At 35.8% G+C, this 20,157-nt stretch overlaps 1 protein-coding gene across 1 annotated transcript in view; it reads left to right on the top strand.

Annotated features, from left to right (window-relative positions):
• LOC100666244 (diacylglycerol kinase beta) overlaps window positions 1-20,157 on the top strand; it is a 456,718-nt gene that overhangs the window by 164,067 nt on the left and 272,494 nt on the right. Inside the window, exon 3 of the mRNA XM_064290029.1 lies at window positions 15,713-15,789. Coding sequence (XP_064146099.1) covers window positions 15,713-15,789 — 77 coding nt within the window. The remainder of the gene's footprint in view (window positions 1-15,712; window positions 15,790-20,157) is intronic.

Genomic DNA, 20,157 nt, shown 5'->3' with positions numbered 1-20,157 from the left:
TCAAACTTCATGTATTCTTAGGCATGATAACTATTTTGTAACACAAATGATCAGTCTAAGTACTTTCTTGCTATCAGAGTTGTTATGGATTGAATTGTGCCCCCCAAAATATGTGTTTTAAGTCCTAACCTTATACCTGTGCTTATGATCCAGTTGGAATAGGTTTTCTTTTTTATATTAATGAGGCAATATTAGTGTAATGTATATCTTAAGCCAATCTCTTTTGAGATATAAAAAGAGCAGATCGAGCAAGCAACTAAGCAAGCAAGTGCATTTGAGGAAGATAGATATCATGCCACATGAAGACCACTATGGTTGCCAAGGGATAGAAACTGAAAAGAGACAAGAGCCTTCCCCCAGAGCCAACAGAGAGAGAAAGACTTCTCCTAGAGCTGGCACCCTGAATTTGAATTTCTAGCCTCCTAAACTGTGAGAAAATAAACTTCTGTTTGTTAAAGCCGTCCATCTGTAGTATCTCTGTTATAGCAGCACTAGATAACTAAGGCAAAGACTTGTAATTAATCCTTCATTGGAGAAATGTAATCTTAATCAGTACCTCACTTCAGATACTATATCCTCAATACTATTAATATGCCTTCAAGGCTGTCAATACCTTTCAGTTGCAAAATTAGCAGTGATATTGAGAGACAAAAAGATCAGTTGGATATCTCCATAATTAACAACCCTAAAATGTGCCCTAAATCTTCCTAGCATGCTCAATAAGATGTCCTGGAGATATGAAAAGACCTTCCCCATCACCCTCCCCCACCCCCATTTTTTTCCTCTTTACTTTTGAATTCTTTTTGGATACTTTGATGAATGGTGACAGAAAGCTTTTCACATGAGCCTTGACCACCTTCTCCTCATTCGGATGTTACATTTTGTACTTTCTTGAAATATTTGCACTAAGGCTATGTTCTCCATATGCTGCTCCCAAGCAATGACTAAGCACAGTAAATAGTGGTAGATACAGGTCAATTCTCTCCAACAAAGAATTCTTCCAGTGGCCAATGTTTGCTCGGCAGCTCCTGGTTGAGACTTTCTCAAAGCTGTACTGCAGTCTGAGGCTTTCCTACCCAATCTTCTTTTGTGTTCCATTTCACAGGAGTGAGATCTGCATCATGGTCTGAAGGTTCTCCCTGCCTGCTCCTATTCCTGCTTCCCTTTATCCTTCACAGGTGTTTCCTCAATTATTCGTATGTGCTTCTCAGAGTACCTGAACTAACACACTATTTAATGAACAATAAACTTTACAGAATTCCACTAAAGCCCCTGGGTTTTCAGAGCAATATACCAACAAAAGTTTTGATTGAATATCATCTTTAATTCCTACCTAAAAGCACTATTAGTTTATGTTTGGTGGCTTTTAGGTCATGGTTGATTTTTATTTTTATTTATTTGCTTTTTGTTTTAATTAAAAAAAAAATGATAAATCAGTGTATGGGACTGACATTGTTTAAAAAAAAAAAAAAAAAATCCCAGGGTCAAAATGATTGAGAATTTTCTCTGCAGTGGCAGCACATTGATTGCAGTTCACTGAGGAGGACTGCTGCAGGATCACTCTCACTGGAAGCTCTCATCCTGATCTTTTATTGTGCGGTGTCACAGGGTCCTTAAATCTCCTAAACTAGCTCAGATTTGCTTTGTAACTCAACTCCTTTATAAAATCACCACTTTTATCCATCTCCTTCTTTAGATCTTTAAAAATGTTTAAACAATTCAAGATTAGCCCTGATCCTAAGAGGTGAATTGCTTAGATACAGCCACACATCTCACCCAGAAAAGCCTACATCTTTAGCTAGCACTTGTTAGCAGGTTTTTCATTTGATAACAAAGAATGTCAAAATTTATTACAAGTACTTTCAGCAAATATTCCAATGTAAGAATGCAAATTTTGAAAGATAACATTTAAAAACAAAACACCCCACAGGACAAGGGTATTCCAAGGGAAACAAGGACAATATTCATACACTTAGTATTTCATTTCCAGTTTCCTCTCTTTCCAAAAATGTTTAAAAATATAAAATTTGTTGTCACATTTTAGGTAAAATTCTCAGGTTAAAATTTCCGATTTAAGCTTTAAGTGGATTGATTGAACTTGTTCACTTGTCAGAGTAATACTGAAATATAATACTGATACTATTATTACTGTTATTGTTGTTGAGTTGATTCCAAATCATGGCAACCCCTTGTGTGCGAAACAGAAATGCTTCATAGGGTTTTCAGGTCTATGACATTTTTGAAGCAGATCACTAGGCCTGTCTTATGAACCACAAACGTTTTGGCTATTAGTAGAGTGCTTAATATTTTGTGGCACCCAGGAGAATTTGGTATGCCAGAAAAGCACAGTCATATCAGAACTAGAATTTTTGCCCCCCTCTTTTTTTTTTTTTTTAAGTTTACCTGAGAGTAGGATAAAAGGAGCCCTGGTGGTTCAGTGGTTAAGCGCTCAGCTGCTGACTGAAAGGTCAGAAGTTCTAACCCACTCCACGGAGAAAGATAGAAAGATGTGGCAGTTGCTTCGGTAAAGATGACAGCCTTGGAAATCCTATGGGACAGTTCTACTCTGTCGCTATGAGTTGGAATAGACTTGACAGCAATAGGTTAGGTTTTGGTTTCGTATGGGATTAGAAATTGTCAAACTACCCAATAAGAACTTTTCACAAAAAGTGGGATAAGGACTGAGAGTAGTAAAAGTTAAAACCAAATCAAACCTGTTGCCGTCGAGTCAATTCCAACTGATAGCGACCCTATAGGACAGAATAGAACTGCCCCATAGGGTTTCCAAGGAGCACTTGGTGGCTTCAAACTGCCAACCTTTTGATTAACAGACATAGCTCTTAACCACTATGCCACCAGGGTGTCCAGTAAAAGTTAGAGATAGAAATATTAGGAAATTAAGCAGGTGTGAGAATAAGGCTCCTTCTAGTGTACCTGAAGAGAATTATTTATCTTAGAATCATTGTATGTTGTGGCCAAGGGAGAAAATGGAGGTCCATCTTGTGAGACGACTCTTCTGTGTAGCTCATTTAAGAGCCAAGCTCTGGAAGCAAATGCCTCAACCAGCTCTCATTATGTTTTCAGTTACAGCTCTCCTTCTCGCATTAAAGCATTTTCAGCCTCAGGAGGTATGGTAAGATAAGTAGATATATAGAGTCACAAGATAAATATGCACATTTCTGAGTGCTGTTTTGAATTTAAAATTTTAGAACAATATTTTGGATTTTTATATATTTTTTAAATGTGTATGCTAAAATATTATATTCTTTAAAATATTTATGTTAGAAAAATAAACAGATTTTGGTTTTTCCATATTGCCTAACGTAATGTTTGTTAGTAAATGTATACAGAGCTGTGTTGGAAACTTTGGTAATTTTGTATTGTCTTAAAACAGGATGTTATTGTCATTGCAACTAGGGAATACACTGTTGTAGCCAAAATGTCTGGTTTCTCAGTTAATGTTTGCAACCCACGTAAGGACTTAAAAAAATAAAACTGTCACATTATGAACTGCTGTGGGTTTTAAAAATTTTAATAATGTGCAGATATAAAACTATAACTCATAATTGCATTTCATTAAATGTTTTGACTTAAACACATATAATTGACTGAGCTTAATTCTATTGCCCACAAAAGTGAATTTTCCACAACAAAAATTTAAAAATTGTATTTTAAATATAGCATTATTTTAAAACATCACAAGATTTTATTATATTCTGATCAGTGGTTCAAATCAGGACTTTTAAAGCATCTAGGGAACAAAAATGGAGAAAATTGAGAATAACCTGAAGTTAAAAAAAAGAAAAAAAATCTCAAAATATGACAGCACAAACAATATAATTGGCTCACATTTCGCTGGCATTTAATATGCATCAGGTATTAATGTCCAAAGAACCTCAATTTAGATACTATTTTGATTATCCCCATTTTACTGACAGCAATAATGTCACTGCAAATAATGAATCGTAGATAAGTAGCACTTGTCAGTCTAAACACATGGATACTTAGTTGAAGAATGGTTTCATTATTTTGGACACAGAACATGACATCTGTGAAGGAACTGCTTGAACAGTTACTGCATGAAACCATCATTTTTTGCAACATTATTTTTTAAAAAGCATTTAATCTATCTTTTAGGTAAAATAGTACTGAGTGCAGTTTGTAAAATCTCTTAACACCAAACCTAATGACTCAAAATCAATTTTTAAAAACAAGCAAACCAAAAAAATTAGAGGGGTAAATAAGCAGATTTCAAGCAAAAGGTGGGGGAACCATGTCGCTTCAACCATATAATCTAGAAAGTATATTGAGGGGCAGTAAATTGCCAGAATCTTCTCACAATTGTTATTCAACCTCTCCAAAATGAATCAACCACGTTTGGGCTGCGGATGGTGGAGTATCATCAACCTCGGAGGCTGGGAAAGGGAGAATGATTTAGAGAAACCATCTATTTCCGTTGCTATTAACAACAGCTCTAGGCAGATTTGAAGTGCTGGCACTCTATTTTATCATTCTCTGGCCAAAGAGGAAGGCTGAAAAGACTATTATTAACCAGAAATCCAGAAATAAACATGTCCAAGAGTAATCAGGTGCTTAACAAAATGGGGATAAAAATGAAGGCGGAGAGAAGTAAAAGATGATCACAACTGTAGGGCAGTTAGCTCATGGGAAACATGCATAGAAACTGGAATTTCTCTTTTACATATCTCCTTTTAGCTGGCATAGAGAAGGTGGCATCTGGGTAGAAGCTATACAGCTCTAAAAAACACAAAAATCTCCAGGAACTGTTTTCTCTCTAAGTACAGAGAATGGCTGTCAGAGTCACACAACGGAGCTTCCTTGAATTGAGGTAATGATCCAAAACCCAAGTGTGATCCTGCATGAACAGTCATTAAAATTAACCCTTTGCTTTCTTCCTCAAGTCCTTTACCCCTCTGGCTTCATTGCACTTGGATATCAAAACCATAACCACAGTTAATTTTAATTCACCACCTACTTTATAACAACAGTTAAAGGAAAATATTCATGCTGATTGGCCCTCAGTGTGGCTCCATAATAAAGCACATTTCCCCTATCCATTCACTTTTGCTGTCTCATAGCTTTTCAATACCTCAACACTCTCCTGAAACCTCAAACCTCACCTCCTCTCTTCTCAGCTGTTGGCCTTTCTTCCTCTTTTACTGAAAAAACTTTGAAATAATCAGAACTTCACAGACACCAACTCCACATCTACCCATTCCCAGCATATGAACCCATATACTCTGCCTTCTCATTTAGGTCAGCTGTTCATGCTCCCACCGAAAGCCAGACCTGCTGTGAACAGGAGTCCATTCTTTCTTGACTAGTGCCGTAGTTACCTAGTGCTGCTGTAACACAAATACCAAAAATGCGTTACTTTAAAGAACAGAAATTTATTTTCTCACAGTTCTGGAGACTAAAAGTCCAAATAAGGGTCTCATCTGAGTCCATTCCTTCCTCATCTAAAGCCTGGGTATTTCTTGGTTCCTTGGCTTGTAGACAAGCTTCACATGGCCCTTGTCTTCCCCCATTTGTGCTTGCTTCTGTGTCTCAGTCTGCTTTTTTTTTTTTTTTTAACTTAAAAGTGATTAGGTCTAGGACAAAGCCTACACTGATATGGTCTCATTACCTAACAAAGAAAACCCTATTTCCAATAGGATTCCATACATCCACAGGTATAGGGAAAGAAATTCTAACAAGTATTTTGTGGAGTGGCAATTCAGTCCTTAACAACCACTCAAGGACACTATTCTAGTGGTTTTTCCCCTATTCCCTTCACTTTCAGTTATTCCCACTCCACTGGATCATTTCTATAATCATGTTGTTTTTTTCTCCCTTCTCAAAAAAAAAAAAGACACCTTAACTCCACTTTCAGCACTCCAGCCATCGCTCATATTCTTTGCTTTCATTAAAGTAAATCTTTTTGAATGAGTTGCCTATGTTTGTTGTCTCCCATCCCTCTCATTTTATTTTCTCTTAACCCCACTGTGATTGGGCTTTGGTTCCCAACACTAAACTAAAATAACTCTTGATAGGCACTTGAGTGGCCTCCCTCTTACTAAATCCACTGATCAGTTTCTGGTCCTTATCTTACTTGACCTGTCAACTTAATTTTATACTTTGCCTTCCTGACACATTGCTTCTTGTTGTTTTCCTTATTATTTCACTAGAGACTCATTCCTAGTCTCCTTTGTAAAGTCCTTCTCTTTTTCTGACCTCTGAACTTCAGAGTGACCCAGAACTGAGTACTTGGTATCTTCTCTATCTGCACTCACTTTCCATGTGGTTTTAATTATCATCTATATACAAATTACTCAAAGTTAATTCTTCTCCCCAATTCCCTTTCCTGAATTCTACACTCATACAGATCATTTGGATATCAAATAGATATCTGAAATGTAGTGTTTAAAACTAAAATTTAGAACTCCACTCCAAATTTGTTCCATCTACCGTCTTTCTCATTTTACTTTGTGGCACCTTCATTCCTTCAATTGCTCAAACATAAATTCTTAGGATCATTCTTAACTCTTCATTTTCACACCACCACTAATACCTTCATGCAGGTCATCACATCTCTAGACTGGGTTACTGTAATAGTTTCATAATTTTCTACCTGCTTTTTCCCTTGTCTTCTATAGGCTGTTGCTTCACAGAAAGTGACAGGAAGTTACAAAAAGTATGTACAGGGAGGTCTCATTAATCACCTTCACTAATGGTTACATCTTGCATAAATACAGTTTACAAAATACTGCTGAAATTAGGACATCAAAATTGATACACTCCACAGACCTTATTCATATTTCACCAGTTTCATAAGCACACAGTGCTTCTTTTAAAAAGTGTATCAGATTCAAAATTTTGCTCAAATGCCACCTTTTCACAGAGGCCAACTCTAACCATGTGATTTAATATTGCAACCTGCTCATGCAATTTATATTCTAGTGCAATAAGATAGAAAATAAATATAGAATATTAGAAGATGTTAACTTCTCTGGAAAAACTGTAGTGCAAGGTCATGGACTCGAATCTAGGTGCCTTGGCTAAAATGGAAACGTCTGTTGGTTCTTTTCTCCAGCAGTTAAGAGAGTAGGTTTGAGTCATATACCAGAATTTGAGCCACTATTTCATCTCTACAGCTGTGTAATTTTGAATAAGTAACAATTTCTTTAGCCTTGATTTTACCTCGTGTTAAGAGGGAGGAAAGTTTAAAAAAAGAAATAAGGTCATTGTGAATTTCAAATGAGAAAATAAACACTTTGCAAACAGCAAATACTCTATACATGCAAGCTGTAATTAACAGTGTTAATAGCACTCAACATATAACCTAGGTATAGATTCTGAGATGTATTTTACAGAGTTCCAAGAAGGGTATGTTGTTACCTGCTGTGGTTGAAGAAGGTTTTGTGGACAAGGTGGCAGGTAAATATGATATACATTGTGTTTGTACTCTAGGTGGCATTGAAGGGAATCCTAGGCAAAAAGGACACCATGAGCAAAGGAAGGGCTCTAAAATAATGGAATATCATGGAAATTGGATGGCTTGATTTTGAATTGTAAATAAAAAAGGCATAGAAAATAGTTGTGATTGTGTAGATTTAGATTGGGGGATATTGGTTGGTGGTAGAATTCTTGCCTTCCATGAGGGAGACCTAGGTTTTACTCCCGAACAATGTACCTCATGCACACCCACCACCATCTGACAGTGGAGGCTTGAGGCTCTGATGCTGAGCAGGTTTCAGTGGAGCTTCAAGACTAAGACGGACAAGGAAGAAAGTCCTATTGATCTACTTTTGAAAATCAGCCAATGAAAACCCTATGGATTACAATGGTCCAATCCACAACCTATCATGTGGATGATGCAGGACCAGGCAGTATTTCTTTCTATTGTGCACAGGATCATCATGAGTCAGGAGCCAACTTGACATTAGTTAATAACAATAACAAGTTTGGATCACTTTTTGACCTACAGAGGATGCTTAAATCTGAAGACAACAGAAAACTGTTGAAAGATGATGGTATGTTTGATGCTGTGTTCAGAATGGAACAGAGGAACAGGAATTTATTAGGTACCAGACACTTTATTAAGCAAAGTATTGCAAGATCCATATCATTAGTCCAATTTTAAGTACTGGAAAACTGAGCCATAGAGATTAAATTATGCCAGGGATATTCAGCCAAGAATTCTGAAACTAAGATACAAATCCAAATATAACTGGCTCTAAATCTTTCCATTACTCTATGGGGCTTTCAAGATTAATCTGACAAATGTGTGTTGAGTTTTTGGGAATGAAGAGAAAAAGAAGCAGTGAAATCACAAAGGAAGCTCACTCAAGATGTAACAGATGCCTGAAGAGCTGTGAAGTAAATTAAAAGTCTTTCATTTTTCTTGTAACATTTGTTGGGACTTGCTATCTTGAATCTTCTATTTTTTAAACATTGCCAAATGACCTTATTAATTTATTTTCAAATTTCAGATTAATGTAAAGCCTGTTTCATTTTTTTAGAGAATGATGTAAGAATCAGAACATTATGAAAATTGCATGTTGATTCATAAAATGCAGCTTAACTCTCTTGGCATCATATTAGATGACTTAGACAAACATGAGAGGGGAGTGGGCACTACTCATGTGCCAGAGCAGGTGCTGGAGAACCAAGCCACAAGAAGAAGATTAATCTCTCGTCCCCATATACATTTCTTCTGTACTCCCCCCACCATAACAAAAGTAGTTTGTTGAACAAATTGACTCCCACCTTCAGGATCATTACCTTATCAGTTCTCAAGTGATTCTAATGGAGATGGAAAAGATAAACTAAAGTGACCCCATTCTCTTTGCTGTTGTTATTCATATTCAGTTAGTTCCTGGGAAGATACCTATGCTACTCCATGGGGAAAAATTGGTATAGTGTTGTTTCCAAGCCTTCTGCCTGGCTAGCAAAGCCAAGCATCGATGCCTCTGGCATTAGCCTTGTGTTCCAGAACTGCCCCAAGGCACAGCCTTTCTATGCTTTTCTGGAGACCCAATCTTTTGTGTTCAGCATCTGTCCTGATCCCTGATCACAGGAGCTAAACCAACTATTTGAACCTGGCTGCCTAGCACTGCACTTGCCAATCTTCCTTGATGCCAGCCCTTTGTCCCATTACAGATATGTACTAACTATGAACTGATCACTGAACTCACAGCTGCCTGCCTAGCTGGCTGGCTGGCTGCCTGGAGTTGTGAGCATTGCTCAGCATGGAATCTGTCACTGTGCTCTCTCACTTGAAGCTTCAATATTAGCTGAAATATGACTGAGGACTGTGTCTTCTATGCACCATTTATTCATCCAGGCATCACTTCTTTCATATGTCTTGTCCAAGAGGGCAGGTCAGACCTGGTTGTGGAATCTTTCTTCCGCTCACTCTACTAAGAGTGTTTTGAACAGAACATGATCCAGGGTTGACATAATCAAAAGGAGAGGAAAGGTGGAAAGGTAAAACACACACATGCACACACACACACAAAACAGCTGAATTACAAAATAAGGTAAACCTGTGTCTTCCTACAAGGGTAGGTAGAAAATAGCAATGGGAATTTCCCAATCTAGTGTAATTTGCAAATCCAAGTATACAAGTAGAAACTTCACTTCAGGACTTTCTGTTTAAAGGTTATGCGTCCCAGCTAGGATACCTGGAACTCTCTGTTATTCCATTCCCAAGTTCCCATCAGAAGAAGATTAGTTGGGTAAGTCAAGGCTCAATCACAGAGAACCTGGGCCCAACAAAGACTTTTGAGACAGGAATAGAAAAACTAGATAATAGTCCAATTACCAAACTTGATTGTGAGGTAGAGACTGGGTTTTGAGTAAACTTCAGAAGTCAAGAGATTAGAACTGGAAAGATATTAGAACTTGAAAATTCCATAGGGTTTCCAAGGAACGGCTGGTGGATTCGACCTGTAGACATTTTGGTTAGCAGCCAAGCTCTAAACCATGTGCCATCAGGGCTCAGAATATATATTAATCCACTGCCATTGAGCTGATTCTGACTCATAGCGACTCTATAGGACAGACTTGAACTGCCCCATAGAATTTCCAAGGAGCACCTGGAGGATTCAAACTGCCAACCTCTTGGTTAGCAACCATAATACTTAACCACTACGCCACCAGGGTTTCCAAATATATATTAACCAAAAACAAACAAACAAACCCAGTGCCGTCGAGTCGATTCTGACTCATAGCAACCCTGTAGGACAGAGTAGAACTGCCCCATAGAGTTTCCAAGGAGCACCTGGCAGATTTGAACTGCTGACCCTTTGGTTAGCAGCTGTAACACTTACCCACTACGCCGCCAGGGTTTCCAAATATATATCAGAGCTTCTTAAATTCTTCCACAACAAGATCAGAATTGAGCCCCAGTTTACGGAAATGACAGTCACAGATATACAGGTTCTGGCTGTTTGTTTAGCACATGGTCTCCTCATTAAGGATATTGCAATATAAACTATGACCATTAAAAAATGAAATGAATAATTTTAAAGGCTGTTACCTTCTCTGGAACTTTTTTTTTTTTTTAATCTTATGGAAACCTGAAATGAAAAGGCAATTTCAGAGGGTGACTCTAAGTTTCTGTGGGGGACGTATGAGAAACAAATATATCTTCCATCTCTTCAGTTTTATCTTGGAGCTAAGGTCTAGTGAAAATAAATGTGCTCTCTTAGGATATGATTATCTCAGTATGTGTTCATCTGTGTGTGTATGTCTCTGTGGTGTGTGCAGAAGAGGGCTTGTGCTAACTTAGAATAGTTCCATAGAATCCATAAAGGAGAATTTGGAAAAATAGATCAATTTTACTTTTCTATTAAATATATGCTCCTGTCTCGGCTGCAGCGAGTTTCTACCACTGTACATGTCTAAACAATTACTGTAATTTTTTTGTACCTTAGGGGTAGCTCTGATCGATCCAATCTCAATTGTTTCAGTTTTGAAATAAAGTTGAAAGACATGCAAAAGTGAAAATATGCATTTATTTTTGCCCTATGGCAACAAGCGGAAGCCCTGGTGGCATAGTGGTTAAAAGCTACAGCTGTTAACGAGGTCGCTCGAATCCCCTAGGTGCTTCTTGGAAACCCTATGGGGCAGTTCTCTGTCCTATAGGGTCGCTATGAGTCGGAATCGACTCCATGGCAGTGGGTTTGTTTGTTTGTTTGTTTTTTGGTAGGGCAACAAGCAATCCAACAGAGAACATACCAAAAAAAAAAAAAAAAAAAAACCCAAACTGTTGCCTTGAATCCATTCTGACTTATAGTGATCCTATAGGACAGAGTAGACCTACCCCATAGGATTTCCAAGGAGTGGCTGGCGGATTTGAACTACCAACCTTTGGTTAGCAGCTGATCTCTTAACTACTGCGCCACCAGGGCTCCTATATGACAAATTAGCTCTTATCACAGATGGAAAGTGCTAGCAAAGTATATACCAAAAACGAAATACACAGGAAATTACACAGACTTCAAGCAAACGCAGTCTCAACCCAATTTTTAAGAAAATGAGCAAAGGATTTAAATAGACACTTCTCTAATGAAAATATGCAAATGGCCAATAAGCACATGAAACAATGCTTAAGTTCATTAGTCATTAGGGAAATGCAAATCAAAACCACTTCCGACCCTATAGGACAGAGTAGAACTGCCCCACAGAGTTTCCAAGGAGTGCCTGATGGATTCTGCCAACCTTTTGGTTAGCAGCCGTAGCACGTAACCACTATGCCACCAGAGTTTCCTCCTTCCACTAGGAAGGTTATAATAAAAACAAATGAACAAACAAACAAAATAAAATAACAAGTGTTGTCAAGGATGAAGAGATATTTTCACCCTCCCACATTGCTGGTAAGAATGTAAAATGATGCAGCCACTGTATAAATCAGTTTGGCAGATCCCTAAAACATTAAAATAAAGTTATCCTATGAACCAGCAATTCCACTCCGAGGTAAGAATATTGAAAACATATGTTTACACAAAAACTTGTGCATGAATGTTCATAGCAGCATTTTCATAATAGCCAATGTGTGGAGGTGACCCATACGCCCATCAGCTGACAAACAGATAAACAAAATGTGGTATATTCATACAACAGAATATTACTCCGCTATAAATGAAGTCCTGATGCATGCTACAACATAGAGAAACTGGAAAGCATTATGCTAAGTGAAAGAAGCCAGACATAAAAGGTCACATATTATATGATTCCATTTATGTGAAATGCCTAGGATAGGTGAATCCATACAGAGAGAAAGTAGATTAATGATTGCCAGAAGTTGAGGGGAGGCAGTGAGGAGAGAATGAGGAGTGACGACTTAATGGATGTGAAAGTTTCTTTTGAAAGTGATGAAAATGTTCTGGGATTAGTGGTGATGGTTACACATCTCTGAATATAGTGAAAACCAGTGAACTGTTTGTAACGGTTAACGTGGTAAAATTTTATATTATGTGAATTTTATCTCAATAAAAAAATACACAAAACCCATCGAATTTACAATGTAAAAGAAGGGATTTGTACATTTCAAGTGAAACTGTACTATAATTCATAAAATGTACTCCTTATGTACTTTACCATCATCTAAGAGAAAGTCCTCCTCACCCCCAGGTTGTTTCAAAAGCTCATTTGTAAATTAGTTTTGTTTTTTTTTAGAATTGGAAAATATTATGTATCTATGTCCATCTACCTATCTATCTTTCTATCTATACACACACACACACACACACCCCTAAACAAAGAATTCAATTTAAAAAAAAAAAAATTAAATTCCTGGGGTGGAAAGAAACTAAGTTAAATTAAAAAAAAAAAAATCTACTTGATCATAACAGGACTACAATTATATACACATTCAATTAAAATAGGTAGAAAGTGGAACCATCACAATGATGGTAATTAGACTTATGGAAATAATTTAAAAAATGGAATAGAAAAAAAAAGATTAGTGAGAAATACATGGTTTTACAATATATACAGGAGAGTTTTCCTCCTGGTAAGGATGGAGTATTATAGATTAGATTTACCCTTCTGCCTGAAACAACCAGAAAAATAGGGATTCTGTTTATCTAACTTTAAATTTAGCAGCTATGTTCTATGGCTTAGTCTTAAGGTACTACTGCCATGTGAAAAGTTTTCTTCTATATCTTCTGGTAATTTCTTTAAATATTTTATTCACTGCATTCCTTCATTTCTAGCACACAAGTAAATGAACACCTGTGAATGAAGGGAGTTTCGAACATGGTATTCTCTGATGAATAATTTAATTACTCTAATACTTGGGTCCACACACTATGGCCCATGGGCCAACCCTGGCCTGCCACGTGTTATTGTAAATAATATTATTGGAACCCACACCCATTAATATGCCTGCCCTCCTACTGCAATGGCAGAGTCGAATAGATGCAGTAGAGACTATCTAGCTTGCAAAGCCTAAGATATTTGCTATCTGATCCTTTACAGAAACATACCAACTCCTCCTCTAGTTCACCAACAGCAGCTATTTTAATTTCAGTCCATGACCTCCAGTCATCTGATACTACCATTAGCTCTATACCTATACCCTACCTCCTACCTCTATGCTCACCAGCTTGAATTTCATGGTTATTTATTATAATCATTTCCTCACAAACATTCCCAAATTCCTTCTCTGTTCCAATGTTATCTGTTCAAATAGGCTTTCCATGACCATTTTATTTATATGTACTCCTTACCTCATCATCTGGTTATTTCCATAATAGAACTTATAACAATCTTAATTATTTTATTTATTTATTTTTTGTTAACTTGTTCATTGTCAGCCCTCCTCCTGCAAAATATAAGGACTTGGATGCTGTCTCTCTAATTTATATTTGAATTTCTGGGACCTAACGTAGTTCTTGGAGCCCTGGTGGCACAGCAGTTAAGTGTTTGGATGCTAACCAAAAGGTTGGCCTTTCAAATCCACCAGTTGGTCTTGGAAACCCTATGGAGCAGTTCTACCCCGTCTTATAGGATCACTATGAGTTGGAATTAACTCGACGGCAATGGATTTGGTGTTTTTGGTTTTAATATAATTCTTGGCAAATAGTAGGAGAGCCTTAGAATTATAATAGTAGTTATTAGAATACAAAAAATAATTTCATATTCAACTAAGTTTAGTGAATGTAGAGTTTAATCTACATAGATTGCTTTCTGTCAAGACTTCTTATAGCCTTTAATGAATTTTGAGTCTTCAGGAGGGAGCTATTGTATGCAGGGTTTCCAAAATTCAATTCGATTATTGAGCTTTTATTTCATAAATATTTTTCTTAGGAACACTATAAGAAATGCTAGAACATGTTCTACTTTGAAAATATATCACATGTATTGCTTTGATATCTGAGAAACATACTGAACAGACAGGATAGGAATATTTACTGTATATGTATTTAACATATAAAATATGAAACTGCTTGGCCCGTAGGGGATGCACAGGTGAAGCATGCCTGAAGTAGAGGTTGGTGGAGCAGAGAAAGTTGTTCACCAATAAATTAAATAAATATATGGTAAAATGTGAATGCTATTTGAACTAAGGACTGAAAAAATTAATTTTTGTTAAAGGCAGAATTAGAATTGGCTTCAAATTTAAGTTAGCTTTAGTGGTAAGCTTCCTGAATATTTAAAAAAGTCTCCCTGAGCACAACAGACAACTCCTGAGGGAGCAGGAGACCAATGGGATACAGACCCCAAATTCTCACTAAAAGACCACACCTAATGGTATGATTGCGACTAGAGGAATCCCAGAGACAATGCTCCCCAGACCTTCTGATGGCACAGGACAGGAACCATCTCCGAAGACAAATCATCAGGCATGAAAAAGACTGGTCAGTCGGGGGGAGAGAGATGCTGATGAAGAGTGAGCTAATTAAATCAGGTGGACACGGGAGAGTGTGTAGGCAACTCTTGAGAGGGGATGGGAAGATAGAGAGAGAGGGAAGATGGCAAAATTGGCACGAAACGAGAGACTGTAAGGGCTGACTCAATAGGGGGAGAGCAAGTGGGAGAAGGGAGTAAGATGTATGTAAACCTACATGTGACAGACTGATTGGAATGGTAAATGTTCACTTGAAACTTAATAAAAATTAAAAAAAAAAAAAAAAGTCTCCCTGAAAATATCTGCAAAATGCTCAAATCCATAGCTGGCCTTTGAATAAATTCACTATTGAGGCTTAGCTGCACATTTAATTTTTCTTATTTATCAGGCTGGGATGTTATAAATTAATGCAGTGATATATGAAAAATGCATTCTGTAAATGGTAAAGTTCAAAGTATGTCTGCGATTTTTTTCTGTTTTTGAACTAAAACTTATTCACTTTCATGTCATATTCTCAGAATAAAGAAGAAAATACATTACTTATGTATTTATGAATGAACAAGTACATTCATTCATAAACACATAGTCAGTGGCCCCATTCTTGGGCAATGCCTTTGGCAAAACATGCTTTTTTTCTTTGCTTTTCTTTTATTTAATTTTATCTTCTTTGTGACTGTCTTCTACAATGAAATAACCTTTCAAAAGTAGTAAATCACATTTTATATGTTGATTTCTAGATTGAATTTCTACTGATGCTTATATATGTTCTAAGAGTTCTTTTGTTTCTAGGCTGGGCTGCATAGCCTCAATACACGTAAATAAATATTTTTTTGTGTTTTCTATTTCTTATAGATTCTACAAAGAAATTAAAGGATGTTCTTGAAGAATTCCATGGTAATGGTGTGCTTGCAAAGTATAATCCTGAAGGGGTAAAACTTTTTTTTTTTTTAAATATCAGTTTCATTATATCTGCTTTGATATGTGGAAATTTCTTACATAAAGAGTACAAAATATATATATGTGTGTGTGTTATATGCAATGCATATGTGTGTATACATATACATACAAACATACATATGCTATAACATAATACAAACAAAATGAAATTTCTGGTTAAATGCTATTCTGGAAGAAAGGTGAAAGTACCACATATTTCATCCAACAGTGTTTTGGTAATGAGAATAACATTTCTCTATTGCATGCTTGAAAGAGAAAAAAATCATTTACAGCATAGTGTTAGGTTTTTCTTTTTCTAGAAAACAGGAAATGGGAATAGACGGAGGTGAGGAAATGTGTCTATGACCCTATGACTTACAAAATTTAACTCTAAATGGATAAGAGTATGGGGAGAAGAGTTACTCCTTACTGAGTTATTCTCTTGACAAAAGGAAGCTCTGGTGGTAGATATAAGTCTCTTGCCTTAGGAAGCCAACTTGGACAAAAACAGAGGATTTTCTACCCCTATTTTGTGCTTAACATGTAACTAGTGAGCTTCTGAGTACTTGGGATTCTTTCCTTATAAACACTGCATGTCCCGTCAATTGTTCTGGAACACCATGCTTGCATGAACGTTATTTCTTCCCTAAGTATTTGTTAAATAGCCCTCAGTTTAATGTTAGCTGAGAGATGTTATATAGTAAATGTTTGATCATCATTACTGTGAGTTCATTTACAACTTCACCAAGTGATACTTGGGTTATGTGGAAGTTAAAACAAACTATCAAAAGACCCTTTTGCCTTGATGTCCATCTAGAGAGATTTGTTTGCTGACTAAAATGTGATTTGTTTTTTGTTATCATTGTTTTGTTTTTGCATGTCTCCAAGAGTACAGTTGAAGTTATCCTTTAATATTGTACTTCTCTGTGATTTATAGAATAGTTTGTCACAAGCCACTCTGTAAATTCCAACCTCATAACTTCTGTATTATTCTCTAGTTTTTTCTCAGTATTTCTCGTAGTTAGATATTTTGCATATTTTCTTATTCTGTTCTGCTAATAAAGTACTGTACATTTTCAATCTCTTCAACCTTACTAAGAATTATTTTCTTTTTAAGAAACAAAATTAATCTTTAGTACCTGTAACTGATAGGAAAAATAAAGAAAGTTGAAAGTCATTCTGATTTTCATATGTCAAGTAAAAAGCAAATGTCTGGCTTACTTTTTCCACAAGTTATATTTTACCAGATGCTATAGAATGAGAAAAAAAAAAAAAATGTTGACAGATAAACTTGGACAACTAAAAACCTTAATGTTCAAGAAAGCAGAATGGGAAAAGTAAAGATGACAACTTTACTGGTCTGCTGTAGACCCAAAAAAGTTCATTAGTATTTATATTTCCAACCACTCTTGAAAACATGCATGTTATCTAATATATACACAGAGATAAGTGCTTTTATTTTTTTCTCCCTTAAGATAGCTGCTGGCTAGAAGTTCAGTTGAAACATGATCTTGTTTACAAAGTAGCCTTTTTCTTCCAATTATTTCTTATTTAAACAACTCTCAGGATTTAATCCTACTGATACTGTATTTTTGATGAGAATTATCAGTCACCGTATACTAGATTTATTGACATAATTACTGGATTCATTGTTAAACACACATGTGATGTCAGCATTTTCAATAATGAAATGCCACTCCAGAGACACAGAGATCTGCTGGTGAAATGCATTATTAATATAAGAGCTGAAAATATAAGAGTTGAAAAACAAAAAGCTGGATCATATAGTGACCTAAATATAACTCTAACTTGAGAGTGAAATCATGCTCTAATCTTAACACTGGTTGGAATTTATTATTCAGAAGAAAATTTTAAAGTTGATGTGACTATTTGAAAAACTAGTAGTCATAGGAAATAATTAGGAATTTCCAATGCTGAGGAAGCAATCCTTAAGCCCTTGAGATTCTTTCTGACGCATGACATCCTTCAGTTTATAAAAAGTTAATCGAAGAGTATGAAAAATTCATATCAATTTAAAAATGAAGTTACCATGGTCTGTTGACTGGTCAAGTTACACCCAAAATTGTTTAGCGTGAATAATTGCTGATAGATGCTCACTGACACAGGAAAATCTAGAAAAGTGATTAATCCAGCCTGCCTTTAGGATGAATAATTAATCCCTTGTTTTCTAAGCCGAAGATGGCTTATATCAGATATATAAAATCAATTTGCAAAGAGAGAACAACCTAAATATCACAACCTAAATATAGCTTAAGTTGCTTCTCCCATTACAAGGCAAGCTGCTTAAATGGTAGATGCATTAATTATCTTCCTTTTAATTCAGTTAAATTAGTGCATTTTAAAAGTGCTGTGTATAAAAAGTAAGCCCAGTGAAGGTCTATTTTGAAAGAGAAGAAATATTAAATGCAATCAGTATGAATCTTTTATTTTTATTCCCATCTTTTAAAGATAATCTAGTAATTATTCTTTGAGGATATGAGTAATAGAGTCACAAAATATAAATCAAAACAAATGACCATAAGGAATCTCTAAGAATAAAAATCTGAAAAAATGCCTTGTTATTCCTAAATTAATAAAATTATAAAGTTTTTAAGTTAAAAAAAAAAAAAAAGTAAAAGGAATTTCCCAAGGTTAACCAGCTAGACTTGTGACAATAACCACATTAAAACCTAGTTATCTGTGAGCTTAGTTTAAGCCTGATGCCCTTTCCTTTCACTTCACTGACTAGGCCATAAAGTGAGAGCGAAGGCCTTGGGAAACAGGACTAAACAAAGGAAGGGGAAAGTATTTCAGCACGTTGGATGGCATTGCTTGTGAAACGAGTGTTGCATATCCAAGTACATAATTTATTAGGCTCATACCAAGCAAGGTAAGATATTTCTTAGTCTCCACCTAATCTTATGGGAACAATATAAAGTTAAAATTATGATTACAGCTAGTTTGTAGTAGGGATTTGATCTTAGTAAGAGGTTTCAAAATAAAATATAGTCAGGACATCTCAGATATAAATGATATTATGAGAATATTGGAATTCGGAAATATGAGAAAAAAATTAGTTTGGCCTTGCATGCATATATGTTTTTGTTCCAGACTTCCAATAATAACAAAAATTGTTCCAGTGACAACAAAAGAAAGAAGAAGAAATCAAATAATGATTCCCCAACAGATCTAATAATTTTGTGTACTGGGATATGGAACACAATTCTTTAGACTCCGTACCTCCAAAAAATAACTTTATGAATTATATTTTACATGCAATTTTTAAACCTCCCATTATAAATTGATAAATTAAGACTATTAATGAGGACTTATTATATATCCTAATTAAAGATGACAAATTTACTGAGTTGCTGTAGACCCAAAAATGTCACTAATATTTATATTCTCAGCCATACTTGAAAAATGCATGTTATTTAATATATACACAGAGATAAAACCTGTTCTTTCTCCCTAAAGATAACCATATATATATTTGGCCATATATATATATATTTCCTTAGATTCCTTAGTTCACTAATAACAATGTATGTGTATGTGTATATCTTTAAAGGTATGGAAAGAGAAGAGGGCTAGGTGTGTTATTCTAACGGAATGAAACACCCAGAGTGGGGAATAAGTATTCATATTCTAATATACCTTTATAAACACTGTTATATTTTCATAATTCTCTCTTAAAGTTTTTGATCATACCGTATGTGTTATTCATTATTTTTATTTCATGTCAGTTAAAACTATTTGCTTATTATAGGCAAAGATTGACCTAGGCAATGGCTGTCACATTCTAGCGTGCACCAGAGTCTTCTGGAGGGCTTGTGAAACATAGATTGCCGCCCCCACCCTGGGTTCCTGATTCACTAGTTCTGAGGTTGGGCTCAAGAATTTCACTGCTATCAGTTTCCAGTTGATGCTGATGCTCCTGGTACAGAACCACAGTTGGAGAACCACAAGTCTAGAATCTGCTTTAAAATCAATCTGTAAACTTGAAATTTTAATTATCTTATCAGGAGTATGAGATAATGAATATACTTATCTTCCATTAACACATGTATTCTTTCTTTCCTTGCATGCACAGAAACAAGACATTCTTAACCAAGTAAGACATTTTCTTTTCTATTAAAATCTGCCTTTTCTTTTTTTTCTGATGTGAACTATGAATTTGTCATTCATTTCTGGGAGTTATACTTATGTATCAATTAGATTCATGTAGTATGTCAGGTTACCTATAATACTCATTAAGTTATAATTGAGTTCAGGTACAATTGAAAATTTGTTCAAAAAGAGAGAATTACTACTAGCTCAGTCAGACAAGGTCTCAAATGGAAGAGAGAATACCTTAGTGA

The sequence above is a fragment of the Loxodonta africana genome, chromosome 8, assembly GCF_030014295.1.
Source record: "Loxodonta africana isolate mLoxAfr1 chromosome 8, mLoxAfr1.hap2, whole genome shotgun sequence".
NCBI lineage: Eukaryota > Metazoa > Chordata > Mammalia > Proboscidea > Elephantidae > Loxodonta > Loxodonta africana.
Note: the sequence above shows the minus strand (reverse complement) of the source record. Positions and strands in the feature narration are given on the sequence as shown.